The following is a 22,180-nucleotide window of genomic DNA, read 5'->3' as shown; positions in this document are numbered from 1 at the left end:
TTTGGTAAATTCAAAATCTTGACCAACAGGACTAACTCATTTTGAGACCTGTTTCTTGTGTCAGTCTTGTGTCATTGGTTGCTTTTTTACAGTCAGGAGCTTGACTGTATGATTGGTTCCCAGTAGCAAACCTGGAGTAAATGACCACACAAAATGCTCATACGGTATCAGACTTCCAGCTGTCATTTATAGAAATGGCACTGTATCAAAAGTAATTTTTAATATTAATGTTCCTTTTTATACATTTTAAGAAATGTCACCATACATCTTGTGGCTCAATGGACATTTTGACATTTTGATGTGAGAAAAAAGGGATTACACAGGGTCCGCGTCTACTGCAAAATCTATATTTATATGTATTATTATAGGGCTACAACAAAAATTATTTCATTAATTATGTATACACATGCAAACACATTATATCAATAGTATCATCCTTCTTATTTCTGCTTAGACAGAAATAGGTTCAGTCATTGCCATTAAAACTCGTTTTCTTCCTGCCCTCAACAAGGAGGCTGCCAAATCTTTCTCCCTCCTCTTCTACATCTTCTCTTAGAGCATCCTGAAGTCGTATCCAAAATGCCTCCTGTTCTGCAGCATCCTCAGGCCACAGCAGATAGGTGTTCTTGTGCACCATCCTGCGCAGCCGGGTGTATGAGGACAGACAGTGGTCAGGGATCTTCTCCAGAAATACCAGCAGCAGCACGTCGCTCCGATCACACAGGAGCCGTAGGCTGGCCAGCTGGAACTCCAAAGCACACCATTCACTGCGCAGGAAGTCCCTGCTCACCACGCACAGTGTGCGGCGTGAGCTGTAGATGGCTGCCTCAATGTTCTCCAAGATGGCTGCTCCCAGGCGGAAGTCACGGTGGTGAAGGCACAGTCGGAATCCTTTCCCCGTGGGTCCCTCCATGTGGGGTACCAATTCCCCCATCACCCAGGGTTCATCCAAAGAGCTGTAGGAGATGAACGCGTCATAGGTGAAAGTCTTGTTGCCCTTCCTTCTCCCCCTAATACGTGAATGGAGAAGGAGGATTAGATAGCGAAGTGCTGACCGGTGTTTGTGCCAGGTGAGGCCTGAAAAAAGGATGAATAGGTTCAGCAGGGCAGTAGACAGGAAGAAGTTGAAATTGACTGAGTCGTAGCTGCATTCTTTGTCATTAAACTCCCAAAAGTGAGGCAGGGTGGGATCATTTTCACAGTGGAAGTCATAGAGGTATGGCACCTGGACTTCCAAATTTTTCACTGACCAGTTTTTGAACCAGGCATTCTGGCAACTGCAGGACAAAGGGTTAACTGTGACATCAAGATACTTGAGGAAGGGTAGGTTGTCAAGCACAGACTTTTCCAATACATGGATATGGTTGTACATAAGTCTAAAATATTTCAAAGTGTTGTTTTGTGGAAGCAGCCTGACAGGAAGACCATCAAGGCCAGTCTTTCCTAAAACCAAATCTGTAAGTGACACAAGAGGATGGAAGAGAGCCGTTAAGTTATTGTGAGTCATTGTAATATCACTAATATATAAACTATATAAATTAACAAGAGGGGCAAATGTGTTTGGATGGAAGGTAATTAAGGTTGCAGATGTAAGGATTAGTGTTTGTAGATTTTCTAATCCTTTAAACAAAGTGGACCCTAAGTACCCCATTCCTATTGTAATAGGACCCTGGTAACCCAAATTTAAATCATGTAGAGATTTTAGTGTAATAAAAGGGGAATCACCCTCACGGAAGTGGAGCTGATTGTCGTACAAATTTAAACCTACGAGATTCGCCAAACCACGTAAGATGTCAGGATTCACAGTTTTGATACGGTTTCCATTGAGACTCAAGTTTTTAAGCCTCACTAGGTCCGTGAAAGACCCATTCTCAATGCTGTAGATTATGTTAACGCTGAGATCCAATGTTGTGAGCATGGTGAGGTTGCAGAAAGGCTGACCGGCAATGACCTGGAGCAAGTTGTGGCGCAGAGAAAGGCTCCGTAGCTTGCGTAGTGCACTGAAAGCATTAGGGGCAAGCTTGGTCATGTCATTATTCATCATGGATAGTGTTTCCAGATACAAAAGGTTTTGGAACCAGTCTGTGTTTGGTTCACTGACCCCGACATTGTCGAGGCTGAGTTTCCTCAGTTGCCTGAAAACAGAAAAAGTTTTTGGATGGATATTCAGTTCATCATTGTCTTCCACATTTAAATTTGAAAGTCGCTGAAAGCCTTGAAACGTTTTCTCTGAAATGCTCCGAAGTCCGCACTGCACTAGTGAGAGCCGAGATGTATGTTCCCCGCCCTGCACTAATCTGAATTTCTCAAAGTCTCCAAGGGATGCATTCTTGAGTATAAGAAATTTTGGCGTTTTGCACCCTATCAGGACTGAAGTATTTTTTGGAAACGTAAATCTACTCAGGTCAATGTTCACACGCTTGAGATTATCCATTCCTTTTAGCAAACCGCACACAGAAATGCCTGACCTCTGGGTAGAGATGGAAAAAGAAGTTTCCTGTAGACCATGTTTGAATTTATCTGACAGTCCAGCCAGGACCTCAGGGGCAATCCCCTGGAGCATCAGCCTTGTAATTGAAGGGGCTAGAGCAAGTGGATGTGGCACTGGATGCAGAATAGGGTTGAAGGAGAGGCAGAGAAAAATGAGGCCAGAAAATCCTGAAAGTGACAACCAAGAGATATTGTTGTACGAAAGGTCTAGGTTTTCTAGCGTGCTGCTCTTGCATTGACTGCTGTTCAAATATTTCAGTTTGTTTAGTGAAAGATCCAAAGTTGTGACCTGAGGGAGGTAGTGAAACAATCCAGTGGGAATCTTTGTGATGTGATTGTTGTACAAGAGGAGATCCCTAAGTTGTGTGAGCCCTTGGAATGTATCTGGTTGGATCTCTGATAGAATATTACTTGAAAGGTTCAAACGCTTCAGTTGTACGAGGCCTCCAAATTGAGCTCTTTTCAGGAAAGAGATATTGTTCCTTTGCAGGGATAGGTCTTGCAGCCTCCAGAACTTTCTAAATATGTCAACGGGAATGGTGCTTATTTTATTTTGGGAAAGGTTGATTCTGGTGGCATTTTGTGGGACCATGTCCATGATACGGGATAGGTTTTGTATGTTTTTCTTGACACACCAAATTGAATTACTGTCCTTATAATTACTAGCACAACTTTCCATTCCATAACACCAGCAGGCACCAGCGCTGAAGAGCAGGAGAGCAAGAGAGAGCAGGAAACGTGCCATCTTTTTTCCCACAGGAACAGTCAAAGCAGTCTCAATGTCAGGTGACCTATGCAGAGAGATTCAGAAATCAACACAAAGCGAATAATGTTCTACAATGCAACCTGAAATAAAATTGTTGCAGTTAAAATGTGCAGTTTTCACATTTCACAAGTTTTATCTGATATAATTTATTCTTTTACAACTGCACTACCATGCAAAGGGATTTTAAAAATATAATACTCAAAACTCAGGTTGGCGTCCTTGAAGGAATGGCATACAGTAGACATTTGAATGAATGCAGAAGTTTGGATTTGGACATTTGGATTCCTATTAACCATGACTTTATCCAGTTTATGTGTTAATCCTTTAACTGTCCCACAGGATTCACAAGGTTGCTTTTAAGTCAAATGTGGTCTACTTTGGTATAATACCTACATATAAAAAGTGCTGTTATTTCCACATAGTAAAAAAAATTGTACTAAAATATCCTTTAATAAAAGGGCTGAGGATTTACTTTGTTTTTCTTGTTTCACTCAAAAAAATCTCAGGGATTTTTGAGTTGTAATCTTTTCAAGTAGTTAATGTCAGTCTGGAAAACTGCATTTCAGTCAGGACAACTCACACATTTACATTACATATTTAATAAATATGCAAGTACATTTTTGGTGTGGTGTTGAATGGCGCTGGCTGCTTCAGGTACTACAGTGCTTGCAACAGAGTACACTACCCTTCCTTGCCTAGTAAACTGGAGTAATATCAGAACCCCCCCCCCCCCCCCAGTATCTAGAAGCACCTTTAATCAACAGGCAGTGCCAGAGTGAGCGCAATTCTGTGCAGCAGTGCAAAAGCAGTGCATGCAAGCAGTACTGGAGGTTTTCATTGTTGGTTTAAAAAGGTGCTCCATTGGTGATGTGTGCATGTGATTGGATAAGTATAACTATGGATGAGTGTTGTATGTGATTGGTGGATTACGAAAACAGGCGAGACTGCAGCAGCAACAGTTGTCTGACAGAACTCGTTGTGCACTCTATGCGCATCGCTCATTTCTCTACATGCATGCATACATACATACATACATACACACACACGCATATACACATACATACATACACGCATACATACATACATACATACATACATACATACATACACACATATGCACATACATACATACACGCACACATACATACATACATACACACATACACATACGTACATACATACATATATACACATATACATACATACATACATACATACACACGTACACATGCATACATACATACATACACACATACACACATACATACATACATGTTGTTTATGGTGTTATTACTGGTTTTCAAGAATACAGAATATCATAAATTGTACTTTTATCCAAAGCTCAATCTCAGAATATTAACACTAAATCCAATCAGGAACTCAGATAAGTCAAGTGTGCAGTACAGTTAGGATAAAAAATGAATAAAAGTATATTTCCAATATTGTTGCTCGTACAGGGCCACATTGTCAATACAATGTGAATACTATTAACCCTTGAGTAGACTGTTTACAGAAATCTTTTTTTAAGATGAAATTGGTCCAGATGGGATATTACTGCATGTCATATAAAGAATAATACAAGTCACTTCAAAAGCACAATTCTAAGTAATCATATCTAAATATAATGTTTTAAAAATTACCTTTAAGTCCAGCTGTTGTTAACAAGCGTATCTGTTCTGAAAAGATATGCACTTGGTCCTTCTTATGTTCTGACAGCCTTCGGTTTCACTTCTTCAGGTTTGTGATTTCCGATCATGAAAAAGCAGAAGTGTTGGAAAGAAGACAGTGTTGTCTTTTCTTGTAAGAGCAACAGATGAATACCCACTCCCATAAAACAAGTACAGTGAAAATTTGTTTTCCGTGCATATATTGCCATAATTGAAATTTAAGTGAAAATTTGTTAACCATCATTTTGATGTGGACGGTGTAGTCTATACTGTGTAATTTGTGTTAATAATGAAAACCCATGCTTCTCATTTAATCTACAGTGTCGCCTGTTATTTGATAATATTCAATTGCTATTATCCATTGCAATTTATCAAAGAGTTCACTATTGGTCTCAGTATAGTTGGCCAGTCACACTCATTACTGACTTATTGTTGGTCAGTAACTATTCTACTCTTGACACGTGCAGTATTCAAGTATGATACTGAGATATCTTAGTAGGAGACTAAAAGAGAGTTTCTGTGTGAACATGGTGTACACATTAACTGCGAAGGTTAGGATTGCCTAAATCTTCTCTAGTGTGATCTCCTTTCATGAATGCTGCACTAATTGTTAATTACTCATTTGACTGTAGCTGACCAACAGGTGTGCAACCACATGTGTGCACATTACATGGAGAGGGCAGTGGCTGCTTTGATGCAGAACTATTTCCCTGGACATCCCTGCATGCAGCTTCAGCACACACCTATGACACACAGCAAACCCTCCCCCTCCCACCCCAATTTCAAAAGATGGGGAAACAGCCACAATACAAATGGAGGGACTGCAGGGAAATGAAACTTTGTGTTAAAATTTTCCACTGTAGACGCACAGTGATCTATTAATACCACAAGCGACCGACAGAAGTTCATAAAACAGTGAACAGAGGGCCCAATTTTATCACTGGGCCCTCTATTTTCACAGTATGCAGGGGTCTGCCTTTTGAATCAGGAATGTTCCAGAGCTGGGTTGTTTATCTGGAAAATAATGTAATCTGGGCCAATATTAATAAAGAACTCCAGATCTAGGATCAGTTTTCCTGTTCAGCTCATGAGTGATAAGGTTAGAATATGGCCAGGGAAACATTATCATAAATTAGAAATGGAAGAAGTATGAATACAAGTTTGTTTTTGCACATCTTAAACCTCTTCTTCAAGGGGAGGCCTGCTGCAACAGGATTTTGCAAATGATATCTGTGAGAGGAGAAGCCAGATGCGCAACATGTCAGATAGATTAAAATGAAAATTTTGGTATTTAATCAAAAGCCAATTTTCATGTTTGTATTTCAAAACTGAAATGGATGTAATGCGGTTTTCTTAACTGTAGACATTGCACTATATTATAGTATATATGAAGACACAGCTGAAGTCATATATATATATATATATATAAAGACAGAAATTAGTGTATGATAAAATCTCACATGATGACTTTTAACACAGTCAGATGTTTAATAAGATTTACCTTTTATTTGACAGTAAAACAAAAACTGATTTGTTACAATCCATAAAAATGAATGATATGCTGTGAAGTAGGGCATATCGAACACTTGTAATAAGGCAGATTTTAAAGGAGCTAGAAACTAACAAGTCAACTAAAAGATGCTAAATATACGAAATGTAGAGATTATTTTCACAATTTAATAGTTTTAAATGTCATAAACCATGTGGGGTATAAAACATAATGGGATTCCTCTTTTAAATTAGTATGATGATTCTCATGCTGATTTTCATGGGTTTATCAGTTGTACACATGCACACATATTCACAAAATTATATGATATATACTGATTTTATGAGGTATGATTGTTTATGTCAAGCAATTTGCATTTTGAAAGTGCATGCAAAAAAATCACAATTCTTTTGTGCATTGCTAATACATGATTGAAACTTTAAGTGGGAAATTAAGCTTATGGTTTTTTAAATCTTAATTAGAATGATCCCTAATACAAATACGTTTCAATTTAATTATTTCTTTACCAGTACATAGCAGTGACTTCTATCCTACATTGACTTTAAAAGTAATTTCTCCACTTTCTCTCTCAGAAAACGTGTGATAACATAGATCTTATGTCACGTTTGTAATCATTAATTATGTTTAATGTTGACATAAAACTCTACTGGCACTTTCTTTCAAATGCTTAACACTGAAACTAAAATTTGTACAGAACAGTCACTTCCGTCTTTCTAGTTCCTCTGTAAATGTTTTACCTCATAGGGGAAAAAGAGTTCTGCTTTATTTTTCAAGCAACTTTCTGGAGACATTACAGCATGGGAATATCTCCTATATGAAATTACATTAACTGAGTTTAGCTGATCTCTGGATTTGACCTAGACCTTTTAAGCACACGTGAGCTGTTGTAGGTGATAATAGGTTTAAATTTTAACAAAACAGTGGTACCACAGACTTACAAGGGTAGCTGATGAATTTCAAGATGTTTTTTCTTCACTTGTGATTTCCAAATATGACTTTGATTTCCTTAAAGAGCACATCTAGATAAACAAAATATATGATAAAACGTAGAATATGGTAAATTAGGAATAAATCTCATTTGTCTATAAAGGAATGAGGTATTCTTAATTAATTCCTAATTTCAAAATTTGCTTACTTCATACCAAGACATCTAGTTGAATGCAAATACATTCATGCAAATAAACGACCATGAAAACCACATCCCTCGATATACAGTACAGCCAACATCCCTTCAAAAAGATGAAATGGAAGCTAAATGATAGAGGCTCTCTTTAAATATTGTTATCGTTGTTTATTGTAATATGTCTTCCCTGCCTTAAGCATGTACATTCTCTTTCCTGGGTTCTTGTGGTAAGTGTGTTGCAAATGTGAACATAGATGGTTTTAAATCAGAATACATCAAACAGAAGATGTACACAATCAATCAGTGCCACATTTAAATACAAACAGTGCATTCCCTGAAAATATTCCAGGATATTACTACATCATATCATACATTGCAAACAGAGAAGTGACTCTTACGGGTTTTGTATGTTCAGTCAAACAGTTTTCTTCTTTCAGAGAAGAATATGGAGTGCTATTTAAGTGCAGAAATTATTGTGTGGGGGGGGGGGGGGGGGGGGGGGGTGTGAGGTTGATTGGGCCTCCAACTCCATCCAGTGGTCATCAAGATGGTAGGATTACAAGGCTTTATCATTGCGCCTTTTACAAATATATATATATATATATATATATATATATATATATATATATATATATATATATATATAGATAGATAGATATTATTATTATATTATTATTATTATTAGATTATTAATTATTATATACTAAATTGTTAAGACAATTTCAGTAAATGCAGAATGCAATTAAAAATGACAATTTCTACTGTAGATTCAGAATGTGTCCAATCTTAAAACATTATTCATTTAAAAACAAAACAACATTACCATGTCCTGCAATCCTCTTTAAAACATGAATGTACTCAAATGCAGAACAGTTTAATATGCACCTTGTCGTGTTTATGAAGATGAAACTGTGATGCGCTCTAATTATATGTACCCGGAGTTTAGGAAAAGAAATCAGACACTAAAAGTTTTTTTTTTTTTTTTACCATACAATCATTTTAATGCCATTTTTATATTTTAAAATGTCCATGACTGCCTTTGCTATGAGCTGAAGTGATTCTACTAGGATCACACTTTAAGTAAAATCAAAGGTCTTTAACTTATTTTATTAATTTAGAAACTCTCCACATTTGAAAGATGTCTATTCAATTTCAATTTTGTATGAAGTGCATAGGTTATGCAAATCTCTACGTTCAAGTTCAAATACAAAATATACAATGTGGGGACATAAAACAGGATTATCCATGCAATACCTATTGATATTACTTCATTAAAAATCTATTACAGTAGACCATCTAGGTGAAACAAAACAAGAAGTGCTTCATGATTTCCAGCAAAATAGGTAACAGTTAAGAGATATTTGTTTGGCAGACTATTTAAGGGACCTGAATTAAGTATTACTTTCTAGTAATGTAATAACAATGTTTAATTAACTGATAAACAGGCATAGAATAAGTCACAAATTGGTAAAATAAAACCAGAAATAATTGCAGTGTTACAAATGTACTTTTAATATTTTCAGATTATTTTGCAATTTTACTTTCTTTACCTAAGGGCTGTACAAACAACCAAAATGTCAATGCGTCTATGCATTTTCTAATTTGATATCATACATTTAAAGCTTAAAGCTTAAGTACTTATGTATATATTAAATGGCTTTAGTCTGAAAAGGCCCTTAAAATAGTGTGAAAAATGCATTAATGCTAAAGTAAAAAATTAAAAAGTAGACATGAAGGTTCTTCAGTAGATTCAGCCTCACTGGGAATAATCCTTTCATGCTTCTAACATGGATGTGTTGTATTGTGGTGAATCAGTTCAGAATCTGCACACAGAGTATGCTGATTACATTTCCCTGTCAAAGAGTACACTGATTACATCTCCAAACACAAGGTGGCATTACTGAGATCTGGCTGTTTGTCTTTATGTGTGAGGGCACGGTGAAGTACCATGGACCAACCGAGGTTAGCTGGTACCCACAGGTTGTGACAGACCAGAAGGATTCGGCAGTGGGACAGGAAGCACACAGCTTAGTCCTTTGACAGTTGCACCTGTGATGCTAACCCTAGCTAGTCCAGCTGCTTGTTGTAGCAAAACAGGTTGGGAGTAGCGGGTCGCTAAAGTCACGGACTCTTTCAGAAACACCTACTTTGGGGTCCAAAGCAACCCCTCCTGCACTTCCATCCAAGGGTTATCACTTCTATCAACAGTTTGATTCAGGATGATTTGGTTCTACTGGAAAGAAAGAAAGGAATACCATGTCTTGTATTGGCCTCCCCTGCCGTTGACCCTCATAGTCTTCCTTGTGCGGGGCCCCACCTGCTCCCACGGCTCCGCCCACAGCCTCGTTATCAGTGGCGTCCCAGCAGTCTTGAGAAGAGGGAGGGTTTAGAGGGCTTGGGAGGGGCTTCCTGGGCCACTCTCTCCAGGCCCAGCTCACCTTGCAGCTGCTCCAGCTCTGATTGGTCCAGCAGCTCAAAGCCCTCTGCCTCACTGTCCGAGTCCTCGGTGAAGTCCAGAGGCTGATGCGAGCCTGTGGGCCGGGGTCCGGCGGGGCGGGGCTCCAGCTGCTCCTGGCAGAGGCAGAGAAAAATGAGGCCAGAAAATCCTGAAAGTGACAACCAAGAGATATTGTTGTACGAAAGGTCTAGGTTTTCTAGCGTGCTGCTCTTGCATTGACTGCTGTTCAAATATTTCAGTTTGTTTAGTGAAAGATCCAAAGTTGTGACCTGAGGGAGGTAGTGAAACAATCCAGTGGGAATCTTTGTGATGTGATTGTTGTACAAGAGGAGATCCCTAAGTTGTGTGAGCCCTTGGAATGTATCTGGTTGGATCTCTGATAGAATATTACTTGAAAGGTTCAAACGCTTCAGTTGTACGAGGCCTCCAAATTGAGCTCTTTTCAGGAAAGAGATATTGTTCCTTTGCAGGGATAGGTCTTGCAGCCTCCAGAACTTTCTAAATATGTCAACGGGAATGGTGCTTATTTTATTTTGGGAAAGGTTGATTCTGGTGGCATTTTGTGGGACCATGTCCATGATACGGGATAGGTTTTGTATGTTTTTCTTGACACACCAAATTGAATTACTGTCCTTATAATTACTAGCACAACTTTCCATTCCATAACACCAGCAGGCACCAGCGCTGAAGAGCAGGAGAGCAAGAGAGAGCAGGAAACGTGCCATCTTTTTTCCCACAGGAACAGTCAAAGCAGTCTCAATGTCAGGTGACCTATGCAGAGAGATTCAGAAATCAACACAAAGCGAATAATGTTCTACAATGCAACCTGAAATAAAATTGTTGCAGTTAAAATGTGCAGTTTTCACATTTCACAAGTTTTATCTGATATAATTTATTCTTTTACAACTGCACTACCATGCAAAGGGATTTTAAAAATATAATACTCAAAACTCAGGTTGGCGTCCTTGAAGGAATGGCATACAGTAGACATTTGAATGAATGCAGAAGTTTGGATTTGGACATTTGGATTCCTATTAACCATGACTTTATCCAGTTTATGTGTTAATCCTTTAACTGTCCCACAGGATTCACAAGGTTGCTTTTAAGTCAAATGTGGTCTACTTTGGTATAATACCTACATATAAAAAGTGCTGTTATTTCCACATAGTAAAAAAAATTGTACTAAAATATCCTTTAATAAAAGGGCTGAGGATTTACTTTGTTTTTCTTGTTTCACTCAAAAAAATCTCAGGGATTTTTGAGTTGTAATCTTTTCAAGTAGTTAATGTCAGTCTGGAAAACTGCATTTCAGTCAGGACAACTCACACATTTACATTACATATTTAATAAATATGCAAGTACATTTTTGGTGTGGTGTTGAATGGCGCTGGCTGCTTCAGGTACTACAGTGCTTGCAACAGAGTACACTACCCTTCCTTGCCTAGTAAACTGGAGTAATATCAGAACCCCCCCCCCCCCCCCCAGTATCTAGAAGCACCTTTAATCAACAGGCAGTGCCAGAGTGAGCGCAATTCTGTGCAGCAGTGCAAAAGCAGTGCATGCAAGCAGTACTGGAGGTTTTCATTGTTGGTTTAAAAAGGTGCTCCATTGGTGATGTGTGCATGTGATTGGATAAGTATAACTATGGATGAGTGTTGTATGTGATTGGTGGATTACGAAAACAGGCGAGACTGCAGCAGCAACAGTTGTCTGACAGAACTCGTTGTGCACTCTATGCGCATCGCTCATTTCTCTACATGCATGCATACATACATACATACATACACACACACGCATATACACATACATACATACACGCATACATACATACATACATACATACATACATACATACACACATATGCACATACATACATACACGCACACATACATACATACATACACACATACACATACGTACATACATACATATATACACATATACATACATACATACATACATACACACGTACACATGCATACATACATACATACACACATACACACATACATACATACATGTTGTTTATGGTGTTATTACTGGTTTTCAAGAATACAGAATATCATAAATTGTACTTTTATCCAAAGCTCAATCTCAGAATATTAACACTAAATCCAATCAGGAACTCAGATAAGTCAAGTGTGCAGTACAGTTAGGATAAAAAATGAATAAAAGTATATTTCCAATATTGTTGCTCGTACAGGGCCACATTGTCAATACAATGTGAATACTATTAACCCTTGAGTAGACTGTTTACAGAAATCTTTTTTTAAGATGAAATTGGTCCAGATGGGATATTACTGCATGTCATATAAAGAATAATACAAGTCACTTCAAAAGCACAATTCTAAGTAATCATATCTAAATATAATGTTTTAAAAATTACCTTTAAGTCCAGCTGTTGTTAACAAGCGTATCTGTTCTGAAAAGATATGCACTTGGTCCTTCTTATGTTCTGACAGCCTTCGGTTTCACTTCTTCAGGTTTGTGATTTCCGATCATGAAAAAGCAGAAGTGTTGGAAAGAAGACAGTGTTGTCTTTTCTTGTAAGAGCAACAGATGAATACCCACTCCCATAAAACAAGTACAGTGAAAATTTGTTTTCCGTGCATATATTGCCATAATTGAAATTTAAGTGAAAATTTGTTAACCATCATTTTGATGTGGACGGTGTAGTCTATACTGTGTAATTTGTGTTAATAATGAAAACCCATGCTTCTCATTTAATCTACAGTGTCGCCTGTTATTTGATAATATTCAATTGCTATTATCCATTGCAATTTATCAAAGAGTTCACTATTGGTCTCAGTATAGTTGGCCAGTCACACTCATTACTGACTTATTGTTGGTCAGTAACTATTCTACTCTTGACACGTGCAGTATTCAAGTATGATACTGAGATATCTTAGTAGGAGACTAAAAGAGAGTTTCTGTGTGAACATGGTGTACACATTAACTGCGAAGGTTAGGATTGCCTAAATCTTCTCTAGTGTGATCTCCTTTCATGAATGCTGCACTAATTGTTAATTACTCATTTGACTGTAGCTGACCAACAGGTGTGCAACCACATGTGTGCACATTACATGGAGAGGGCAGTGGCTGCTTTGATGCAGAACTATTTCCCTGGACATCCCTGCATGCAGCTTCAGCACACACCTATGACACACAGCAAACCCTCCCCCTCCCACCCCAATTTCAAAAGATGGGGAAACAGCCACAATACAAATGGAGGGACTGCAGGGAAATGAAACTTTGTGTTAAAATTTTCCACTGTAGACGCACAGTGATCTATTAATACCACAAGCGACCGACAGAAGTTCATAAAACAGTGAACAGAGGGCCCAATTTTATCACTGGGCCCTCTATTTTCACAGTATGCAGGGGTCTGCCTTTTGAATCAGGAATGTTCCAGAGCTGGGTTGTTTATCTGGAAAATAATGTAATCTGGGCCAATATTAATAAAGAACTCCAGATCTAGGATCAGTTTTCCTGTTCAGCTCATGAGTGATAAGGTTAGAATATGGCCAGGGAAACATTATCATAAATTAGAAATGGAAGAAGTATGAATACAAGTTTGTTTTTGCACATCTTAAACCTCTTCTTCAAGGGGAGGCCTGCTGCAACAGGATTTTGCAAATGATATCTGTGAGAGGAGAAGCCAGATGCGCAACATGTCAGATAGATTAAAATGAAAATTTTGGTATTTAATCAAAAGCCAATTTTCATGTTTGTATTTCAAAACTGAAATGGATGTAATGCGGTTTTCTTAACTGTAGACATTGCACTATATTATAGTATATATGAAGACACAGCTGAAGTCATATATATATATATATATATAAAGACAGAAATTAGTGTATGATAAAATCTCACATGATGACTTTTAACACAGTCAGATGTTTAATAAGATTTACCTTTTATTTGACAGTAAAACAAAAACTGATTTGTTACAATCCATAAAAATGAATGATATGCTGTGAAGTAGGGCATATCGAACACTTGTAATAAGGCAGATTTTAAAGGAGCTAGAAACTAACAAGTCAACTAAAAGATGCTAAATATACGAAATGTAGAGATTATTTTCACAATTTAATAGTTTTAAATGTCATAAACCATGTGGGGTATAAAACATAATGGGATTCCTCTTTTAAATTAGTATGATGATTCTCATGCTGATTTTCATGGGTTTATCAGTTGTACACATGCACACATATTCACAAAATTATATGATATATACTGATTTTATGAGGTATGATTGTTTATGTCAAGCAATTTGCATTTTGAAAGTGCATGCAAAAAAATCACAATTCTTTTGTGCATTGCTAATACATGATTGAAACTTTAAGTGGGAAATTAAGCTTATGGTTTTTTAAATCTTAATTAGAATGATCCCTAATACAAATACGTTTCAATTTAATTATTTCTTTACCAGTACATAGCAGTGACTTCTATCCTACATTGACTTTAAAAGTAATTTCTCCACTTTCTCTCTCAGAAAACGTGTGATAACATAGATCTTATGTCACGTTTGTAATCATTAATTATGTTTAATGTTGACATAAAACTCTACTGGCACTTTCTTTCAAATGCTTAACACTGAAACTAAAATTTGTACAGAACAGTCACTTCCGTCTTTCTAGTTCCTCTGTAAATGTTTTACCTCATAGGGGAAAAAGAGTTCTGCTTTATTTTTCAAGCAACTTTCTGGAGACATTACAGCATGGGAATATCTCCTATATGAAATTACATTAACTGAGTTTAGCTGATCTCTGGATTTGACCTAGACCTTTTAAGCACACGTGAGCTGTTGTAGGTGATAATAGGTTTAAATTTTAACAAAACAGTGGTACCACAGACTTACAAGGGTAGCTGATGAATTTCAAGATGTTTTTTCTTCACTTGTGATTTCCAAATATGACTTTGATTTCCTTAAAGAGCACATCTAGATAAACAAAATATATGATAAAACGTAGAATATGGTAAATTAGGAATAAATCTCATTTGTCTATAAAGGAATGAGGTATTCTTAATTAATTCCTAATTTCAAAATTTGCTTACTTCATACCAAGACATCTAGTTGAATGCAAATACATTCATGCAAATAAACGACCATGAAAACCACATCCCTCGATATACAGTACAGCCAACATCCCTTCAAAAAGATGAAATGGAAGCTAAATGATAGAGGCTCTCTTTAAATATTGTTATCGTTGTTTATTGTAATATGTCTTCCCTGCCTTAAGCATGTACATTCTCTTTCCTGGGTTCTTGTGGTAAGTGTGTTGCAAATGTGAACATAGATGGTTTTAAATCAGAATACATCAAACAGAAGATGTACACAATCAATCAGTGCCACATTTAAATACAAACAGTGCATTCCCTGAAAATATTCCAGGATATTACTACATCATATCATACATTGCAAACAGAGAAGTGACTCTTACGGGTTTTGTATGTTCAGTCAAACAGTTTTCTTCTTTCAGAGAAGAATATGGAGTGCTATTTAAGTGCAGAAATTATTGTGTGGGGGGGGGGGGGGGGGGGGGGGTGTGAGGTTGATTGGGCCTCCAACTCCATCCAGTGGTCATCAAGATGGTAGGATTACAAGGCTTTATCATTGCGCCTTTTACAAATATATATATATATATATATATATATATATATATATATATATATATATATATATAGATAGATAGATATTATTATTATATTATTATTATTATTAGATTATTAATTATTATATACTAAATTGTTAAGACAATTTCAGTAAATGCAGAATGCAATTAAAAATGACAATTTCTACTGTAGATTCAGAATGTGTCCAATCTTAAAACATTATTCATTTAAAAACAAAACAACATTACCATGTCCTGCAATCCTCTTTAAAACATGAATGTACTCAAATGCAGAACAGTTTAATATGCACCTTGTCGTGTTTATGAAGATGAAACTGTGATGCGCTCTAATTATATGTACCCGGAGTTTAGGAAAAGAAATCAGACACTAAAAGTTTTTTTTTTTTTTTACCATACAATCATTTTAATGCCATTTTTATATTTTAAAATGTCCATGACTGCCTTTGCTATGAGCTGAAGTGATTCTACTAGGATCACACTTTAAGTAAAATCAAAGGTCTTTAACTTATTTTATTAATTTAGAAACTCTCCACATTTGAAAGATGTCTATTCAATTTCAATTTTGTATGAAGTGCATAGGTTATGCAAATCTCTACGTTCAAGTTCAAATACAAAATATACAATGTGGGGACATAAAACAGGATTATCCATGCAATACCTATTGATATTACTTCATTAAAAATCTATTACAGTAGACCATCTAGGTGAAACAAAACAAGAAGTGCTTCATGATTTCCAGCAAAATAGGTAACAGTTAAGAGATATTTGTTTGGCAGACTATTTAAGGGACCTGAATTAAGTATTACTTTCTAGTAATGTAATAACAATGTTTAATTAACTGATAAACAGGCATAGAATAAGTCACAAATTGGTAAAATAAAACCAGAAATAATTGCAGTGTTACAAATGTACTTTTAATATTTTCAGATTATTTTGCAATTTTACTTTCTTTACCTAAGGGCTGTACAAACAACCAAAATGTCAATGCGTCTATGCATTTTCTAATTTGATATCATACATTTAAAGCTTAAAGCTTAAGTACTTATGTATATATTAAATGGCTTTAGTCTGAAAAGGCCCTTAAAATAGTGTGAAAAATGCATTAATGCTAAAGTAAAAAATTAAAAAGTAGACATGAAGGTTCTTCAGTAGATTCAGCCTCACTGGGAATAATCCTTTCATGCTTCTAACATGGATGTGTTGTATTGTGGTGAATCAGTTCAGAATCTGCACACAGAGTATGCTGATTACATTTCCCTGTCAAAGAGTACACTGATTACATCTCCAAACACAAGGTGGCATTACTGAGATCTGGCTGTTTGTCTTTATGTGTGAGGGCACGGTGAAGTACCATGGACCAACCGAGGTTAGCTGGTACCCACAGGTTGTGACAGACCAGAAGGATTCGGCAGTGGGACAGGAAGCACACAGCTTAGTCCTTTGACAGTTGCACCTGTGATGCTAACCCTAGCTAGTCCAGCTGCTTGTTGTAGCAAAACAGGTTGGGAGTAGCGGGTCGCTAAAGTCACGGACTCTTTCAGAAACACCTACTTTGGGGTCCAAAGCAACCCCTCCTGCACTTCCATCCAAGGGTTATCACTTCTATCAACAGTTTGATTCAGGATGATTTGGTTCTACTGGAAAGAAAGAAAGGAATACCATGTCTTGTATTGGCCTCCCCTGCCGTTGACCCTCATAGTCTTCCTTGTGCGGGGCCCCACCTGCTCCCACGGCTCCGCCCACAGCCTCGTTATCAGTGGCGTCCCAGCAGTCTTGAGAAGAGGGAGGGTTTAGAGGGCTTGGGAGGGGCTTCCTGGGCCACTCTCTCCAGGCCCAGCTCACCTTGCAGCTGCTCCAGCTCTGATTGGTCCAGCAGCTCAAAGCCCTCTGCCTCACTGTCCGAGTCCTCGGTGAAGTCCAGAGGCTGATGCGAGCCTGTGGGCCGGGGTCCGGCGGGGCGGGGCTCCAGCTGCTCCTGGATGGCCGCTGTCACCGCTGCCACTATTACATCCCCGGCCATCCTGTCCATCAGCTCCATCGCCAGGGACCCAGGGGCCTGCTGCTGGGGGCGCGTGCTCCCCATGGGCGGTGGGGCCTGCAGGCCCAGGCTCAGATCGTCGTCGTCGCTGTTGGTCCACGTCCCGTTCTCCACCGACGGGAACTCTGGGAGCCGACTGGCGAACGCCTCATCTTGGCCATTGTGGGGATCCAAATCTAAAGTCAAGGGACAGACAGGAACATCACAAACCGCTTGTGTCTTTGTTCATCTTTTCAATGCACTGTGCTATAAGGGGTTCCTTAGGCTGCATTCAATCTGACAAAACTTAGAGGTGACGAGACTGCATAGATTTACTGATGTCTTCAGCTAGGAAGGGACGGCAAGTGGCCCATTCATAATTCTTGAGGGCAATGAGCACAAAAAGTATTGGATGCCCTATTTGTCAGTGATTGCATTGCATTTTGCTGCTCTTCAACACAAAGGTAAGTCGAAGATGATTCTACAGTGTTAGGGAATAGAATGAGGGAGTGAATGTGGAACTCACCTTCTGAGTCCTCAGTCACAGGAGTGTGTCCCTCTGACAGATCAAAGGTGTTCTCCGTCCAGGTTGCCTGGGAGACCTCGGTGTCTGATATGGAGAGCTCTTTGCAAATGGACGAGTCCAGCTGAGTAAAGCAACAGGACAGTGTTCAGACAGGAGACCAAACAACATCAACACTCCAGACCAGACATACTGAAGGCCTCACATGACGTGAATCTGAAATAAGAGCAGGAGGGATTTGCATGGAAATGATGAGGTCAGAACAAACCTTGGGGAAAAGTGCAGATAGGTCAGTATCGCTGCTCTCCTCTTGTCTCTGACTCATTCTTTTTTCTGAAAGAGCCAACACAGAACCACATGACCTGAATATGTGATAACCACACTCTGAGATGTAAATCTACATTAATGAAATATATTATGGATTAATATTTACTTCCTTATATAAGAATCCTATTGGTGTTACTTCATTGAATATATTGTACATGTTTAATATGTTTTATTATTATTATTATTATTATTATTATTATTATTATTATTATTATTATTATTATTGAATTTTGGCAAGGACCCTTTCTTACCATGGTTTTCTTTGATTCTCTGAAGGAAGTCCCCGACTCCAAAATCCAGTTTCTGCAGAACTGAATCCACCCACAGCCCAAACTCATGGGACGACAGCAGTGGCCAGAGGAAGACAGCCAGAACTGAGGGGAGGACAACCGTTTCATTTAAAATTAATTCATGAATACTGTTAAGTTGGAAATGGGGTTATTCTGACCCCCATGTGAACTTTTTCTAGTGTTCCCACAAGTCTTAAATTGTATTTAAGTGATGTAATCACGCAGTCTAACATGCCATGTTGTAATGAACTCACCCGCTATGTAAGAAATGACGATTCCTGGAATGTAACGTCCCAGAACGGCAAAGAAGGAGCAGAAGCTGCAGGCTAGGAGGCAGAACTGAAACCCAAAAATACCAGTCAGTTTCCCTAGCTGGCAGAACCATCCTTCAGTCAGGGTTCCCCCTCTCTCATTAACCACTGGTCACTGGGCCCTGAACCAAGACCACGTCATTCCACAGCAATAAACAGCGTTGCCGATGACAGGTTCACCAGCGGCGTAGATCCATATGACAGCTGGCTTTGGAACGGTCATGTCTGAATTTAGGCCAAAAGAAAAACGGTCAAGCTCTGGTCCCAGATACTGATCTATTACTGTAACATCATTGCTTTCGAAGCATCGGACCTTTCATTCTTAGATTTGCCATTTGTGGTTAATGTTTATTTCCATAAAAATTGTAATAAATGACTTTTTATGTTTCCCAGGCTTGAAGTTAAAAAAGATACAGGCTCCTGGGTCACCTCTGATATGTGGCGGTGTACCTTTACAGCCATACACTGTTTTATCGTTAGTTCCAAATGCCAGCTGGAGAGCTCAAATGAAATGAGCTATTTGGAAGAAACCACCATGTGACCATGGCGCATGCGACTGTATCACATGGTAATTTTCATTTCATATGATCATTAGGGTGAGAGAGAGAGAGAGAGAGAGAGAGAGAGAGAGAGAGAGAGAGATTTAATCTACTGTCAACCATTACATGTTGGTTATCTGTGTTCAATCCACCCAAAGTCAATGTAATCAAATCTCATTTGAAATGTGTAGTATATGCATTAAATGTGTTGAAATCAGTGGTTTTGTGGTCCAGTTTGTTTTTCTTTTTTTCCTTCTTTTTTTTTTTTTTTTAAACATCTAGGAGAAACGCTGCCTACAACATAGCTTATCTTTGCTTTCAGCTTCAGGTTTTTAGACATACCTTTCCAGGGTTCTGCTGCTTGAAATAGGACATTTCCTGGAGGAGCAGCTTGCAGCTCAACCAGGAGTCTGTGAGCTGGCTGGCCTCTTCCCTGTTCTCCTGGCTGGAGTCAATGACTTCCCAGCTGAACACAAACACAAGTTCAGTCAAACAGTCCTGCACAGAAGGCCAAAGCCAGTTGACTTGCAAAGATATTCTTTCAAATCAGGTAATCAAATCATCACCGTCAAACTGCATGCAAAACTGAAAGGAACACAGCATCACTACTGAGCTATAAACACTGAATAAAAATTAACAGTGTTAATAACCAAGATGTGTTTATCACTATAGATAAGACATAACATATGAATTCTGACGAACTAGAGAACTAGAAGTTTCTCACATGCAAAAGTATTGACAGACATATTGATCCTCTGCTAATTGTTAATGTTTAATGTTGTAATTATGCTAATTATGTCTTCATGGTATAGTGTCCAGCATGTAAATATCTAACGAGCTATAATTACTGAACAATCTACCAGGGTAAATTGTACAGTACAGACATGTTCAAGCATAGAAAATCAAGAAAAGAAAAAAATATTATTATTGTATTACCAGTATGATACATAAAGATTGTGACTATTTACATCATCATATAAACCATTTAAAGATATTTGATATCCTTTGTTTGGATTTGTTGGACAAAAATATCTACTTAAAAGGCTTGAGTGCCATTTTGGAATAACATGTTTAAGTAGTCAAGTCACTTCACTTTGAAGAGACTGACAGTCAACAAAACGTCTAAGTATCTAAATCATTCAATTCTAAGAGCAAAAGTTCCCAAAATTTATTAAAGTAAATTTGCAATTTACCACAAGCCTTTGCTTTCAGTGCTGCAAGCAGTAGTGCTGTACTAGGCAGGAAACAAAGGGAAAATAATTTTAAAACATTATTTCTAAAAGATAATTGCAGTTGGAAGACCCCCACCACCCAAAGCTCTTATTATAGCAGCCATCTCATTGGATGTGGACATGGTTCCCAAGATTGTGGATAAGGAAATGTGAGATAATCTCTGAGATATACTTTATGTCACAAGGCATGTATGTGTTTGTTGGTTCTCCTTGAGAAGACTTCTGTAAAGATGCCTGTCACAAAAAAATGACTTCTCAGATGAATCAAACGCAGAACCTCTGGAACATCCAAGGGGTCATAAACACATGAAATTCAGGCCTATGATCAGGAGGTTAGTTCCTGAACCTGGGATTGACTGTGGTGCATCCTATTTTTCCACATATGGTAAGACTGTACTCAAAACAAGTGGTTAGTCAGTTCTATACTTCTCCAGACATCAATGTCAGATTCTGGGTAACAGAAATGTGTGCCTTGGCGACATTAACACTAATGGCAATCAAATGAGAGGTGCTGTCTCAATTAGAAAGAGTGGGCACAGTTCATGAAAAGCTCTCACATGTGCACAGGCCAACAAGTTATCCCCAGCAACAGCTCACAGCCAATCAACAACTTGCCAACAATGTCAATAACAACTCCAGGCAGTAGCCTGAAGAGAACAGACCTAAACAGATCTATTTCTAGGTAGCTGTAAAGGGGGTTTCACCACCTTCACCTCCAACCCCCACCCCCACCCCCCACCCCAGATACCTCCTATACCTCAGTGAAAAGATTTAGAAATTTAGTGATTAACTTATTAATGTGGTTTTTATAGTCCCTGGTCTGTAATTAAAACATATTTGTTCAAAACCTGGTACCCCCATTTCTACCGAAGCCGAGCTATGTCAAACCCATATCAGTTGCACGTCATCACTAGGGCCACGGATCATGGTCGGGTAACGTGGGTTGACCCATTCACACCAACAGCAAACACACAGGCATTCCCCAGGTTGTTGCTTTGGTGTGAAACGAGCATAAATGACCTGGGATGTGAATATGTGACATTTATTCTTAATTTTTTAAGCAATTAGTGACATAATGTGACCTTAAGACATAATGAGCATTGTTTTCTAGAAGTGCTTTATTACAAACATTTAACATTTAACAGCTTGTTACGCTTCAGAGTTAGCAATTATGTTAACTCAAAACCAGTTTTCCAAGTGGACTGAGAGTGAAAACCCTTGCTATAAAGGCATAGGCTTGAAAGTCATTGGGTCCTAACATGCATGTATACAATTGCTGAGTCCTTCTCT

At 38.2% G+C, this 22,180-nt stretch overlaps 2 protein-coding genes across 4 annotated transcripts in view; both read right to left on the bottom strand.

The window, feature by feature from the left end:
• Positions 1–160: 160 nt before the first annotated feature.
• On the bottom strand, positions 161–4,982 carry LOC118233337 (toll-like receptor 13). The gene is made up of 2 exons (XM_035428942.1): positions 4,897–4,982; positions 161–3,281 (listed from the first exon to the last, which is right to left on the bottom strand). The coding sequence occupies exon 2, from the start codon at positions 3,233–3,235 to the stop codon at positions 467–469; it is 2,769 nt and encodes a 922-aa protein (XP_035284833.1). The 5' UTR covers positions 3,236–3,281; positions 4,897–4,982; the 3' UTR covers positions 161–466.
• Positions 4,983–8,476: 3,494 nt separating this feature from the next.
• Positions 8,477–22,180, bottom strand: part of retreg1 (reticulophagy regulator 1) — a 31,195-nt gene continuing 17,491 nt past the window's right edge. For 2 of the 3 annotated variants that reach the window (XM_035428944.1, XM_035428946.1), the window contains 6 exons: positions 20,001–20,124; positions 19,063–19,147; positions 18,770–18,892; positions 18,460–18,524; positions 18,195–18,315; positions 15,957–17,865 (listed from right to left, as the gene is read on the bottom strand). In XM_035428944.1, coding sequence (XP_035284835.1) covers positions 17,405–17,865; positions 18,195–18,315; positions 18,460–18,524; positions 18,770–18,892; positions 19,063–19,147; positions 20,001–20,124 — 979 coding nt within the window. In that variant the 3' untranslated portion in view covers positions 15,957–17,404. Of the gene's footprint in view, positions 10,128–15,956; positions 17,866–18,194; positions 18,316–18,459; positions 18,525–18,769; positions 18,893–19,062; positions 19,148–20,000; positions 20,125–22,180 lie in introns of those variants that run through there. The other variant, XM_035428945.1, reaches the window with a different exon arrangement.

This window comes from Anguilla anguilla, chromosome 8 (genome assembly GCF_013347855.1).
Source record: "Anguilla anguilla isolate fAngAng1 chromosome 8, fAngAng1.pri, whole genome shotgun sequence".
Classification (NCBI taxonomy): domain Eukaryota; kingdom Metazoa; phylum Chordata; class Actinopteri; order Anguilliformes; family Anguillidae; genus Anguilla; species Anguilla anguilla.
The sequence above is the reverse complement of the archived record's forward strand: the minus strand, read 5'-3'. Positions and strand labels throughout refer to the sequence as shown.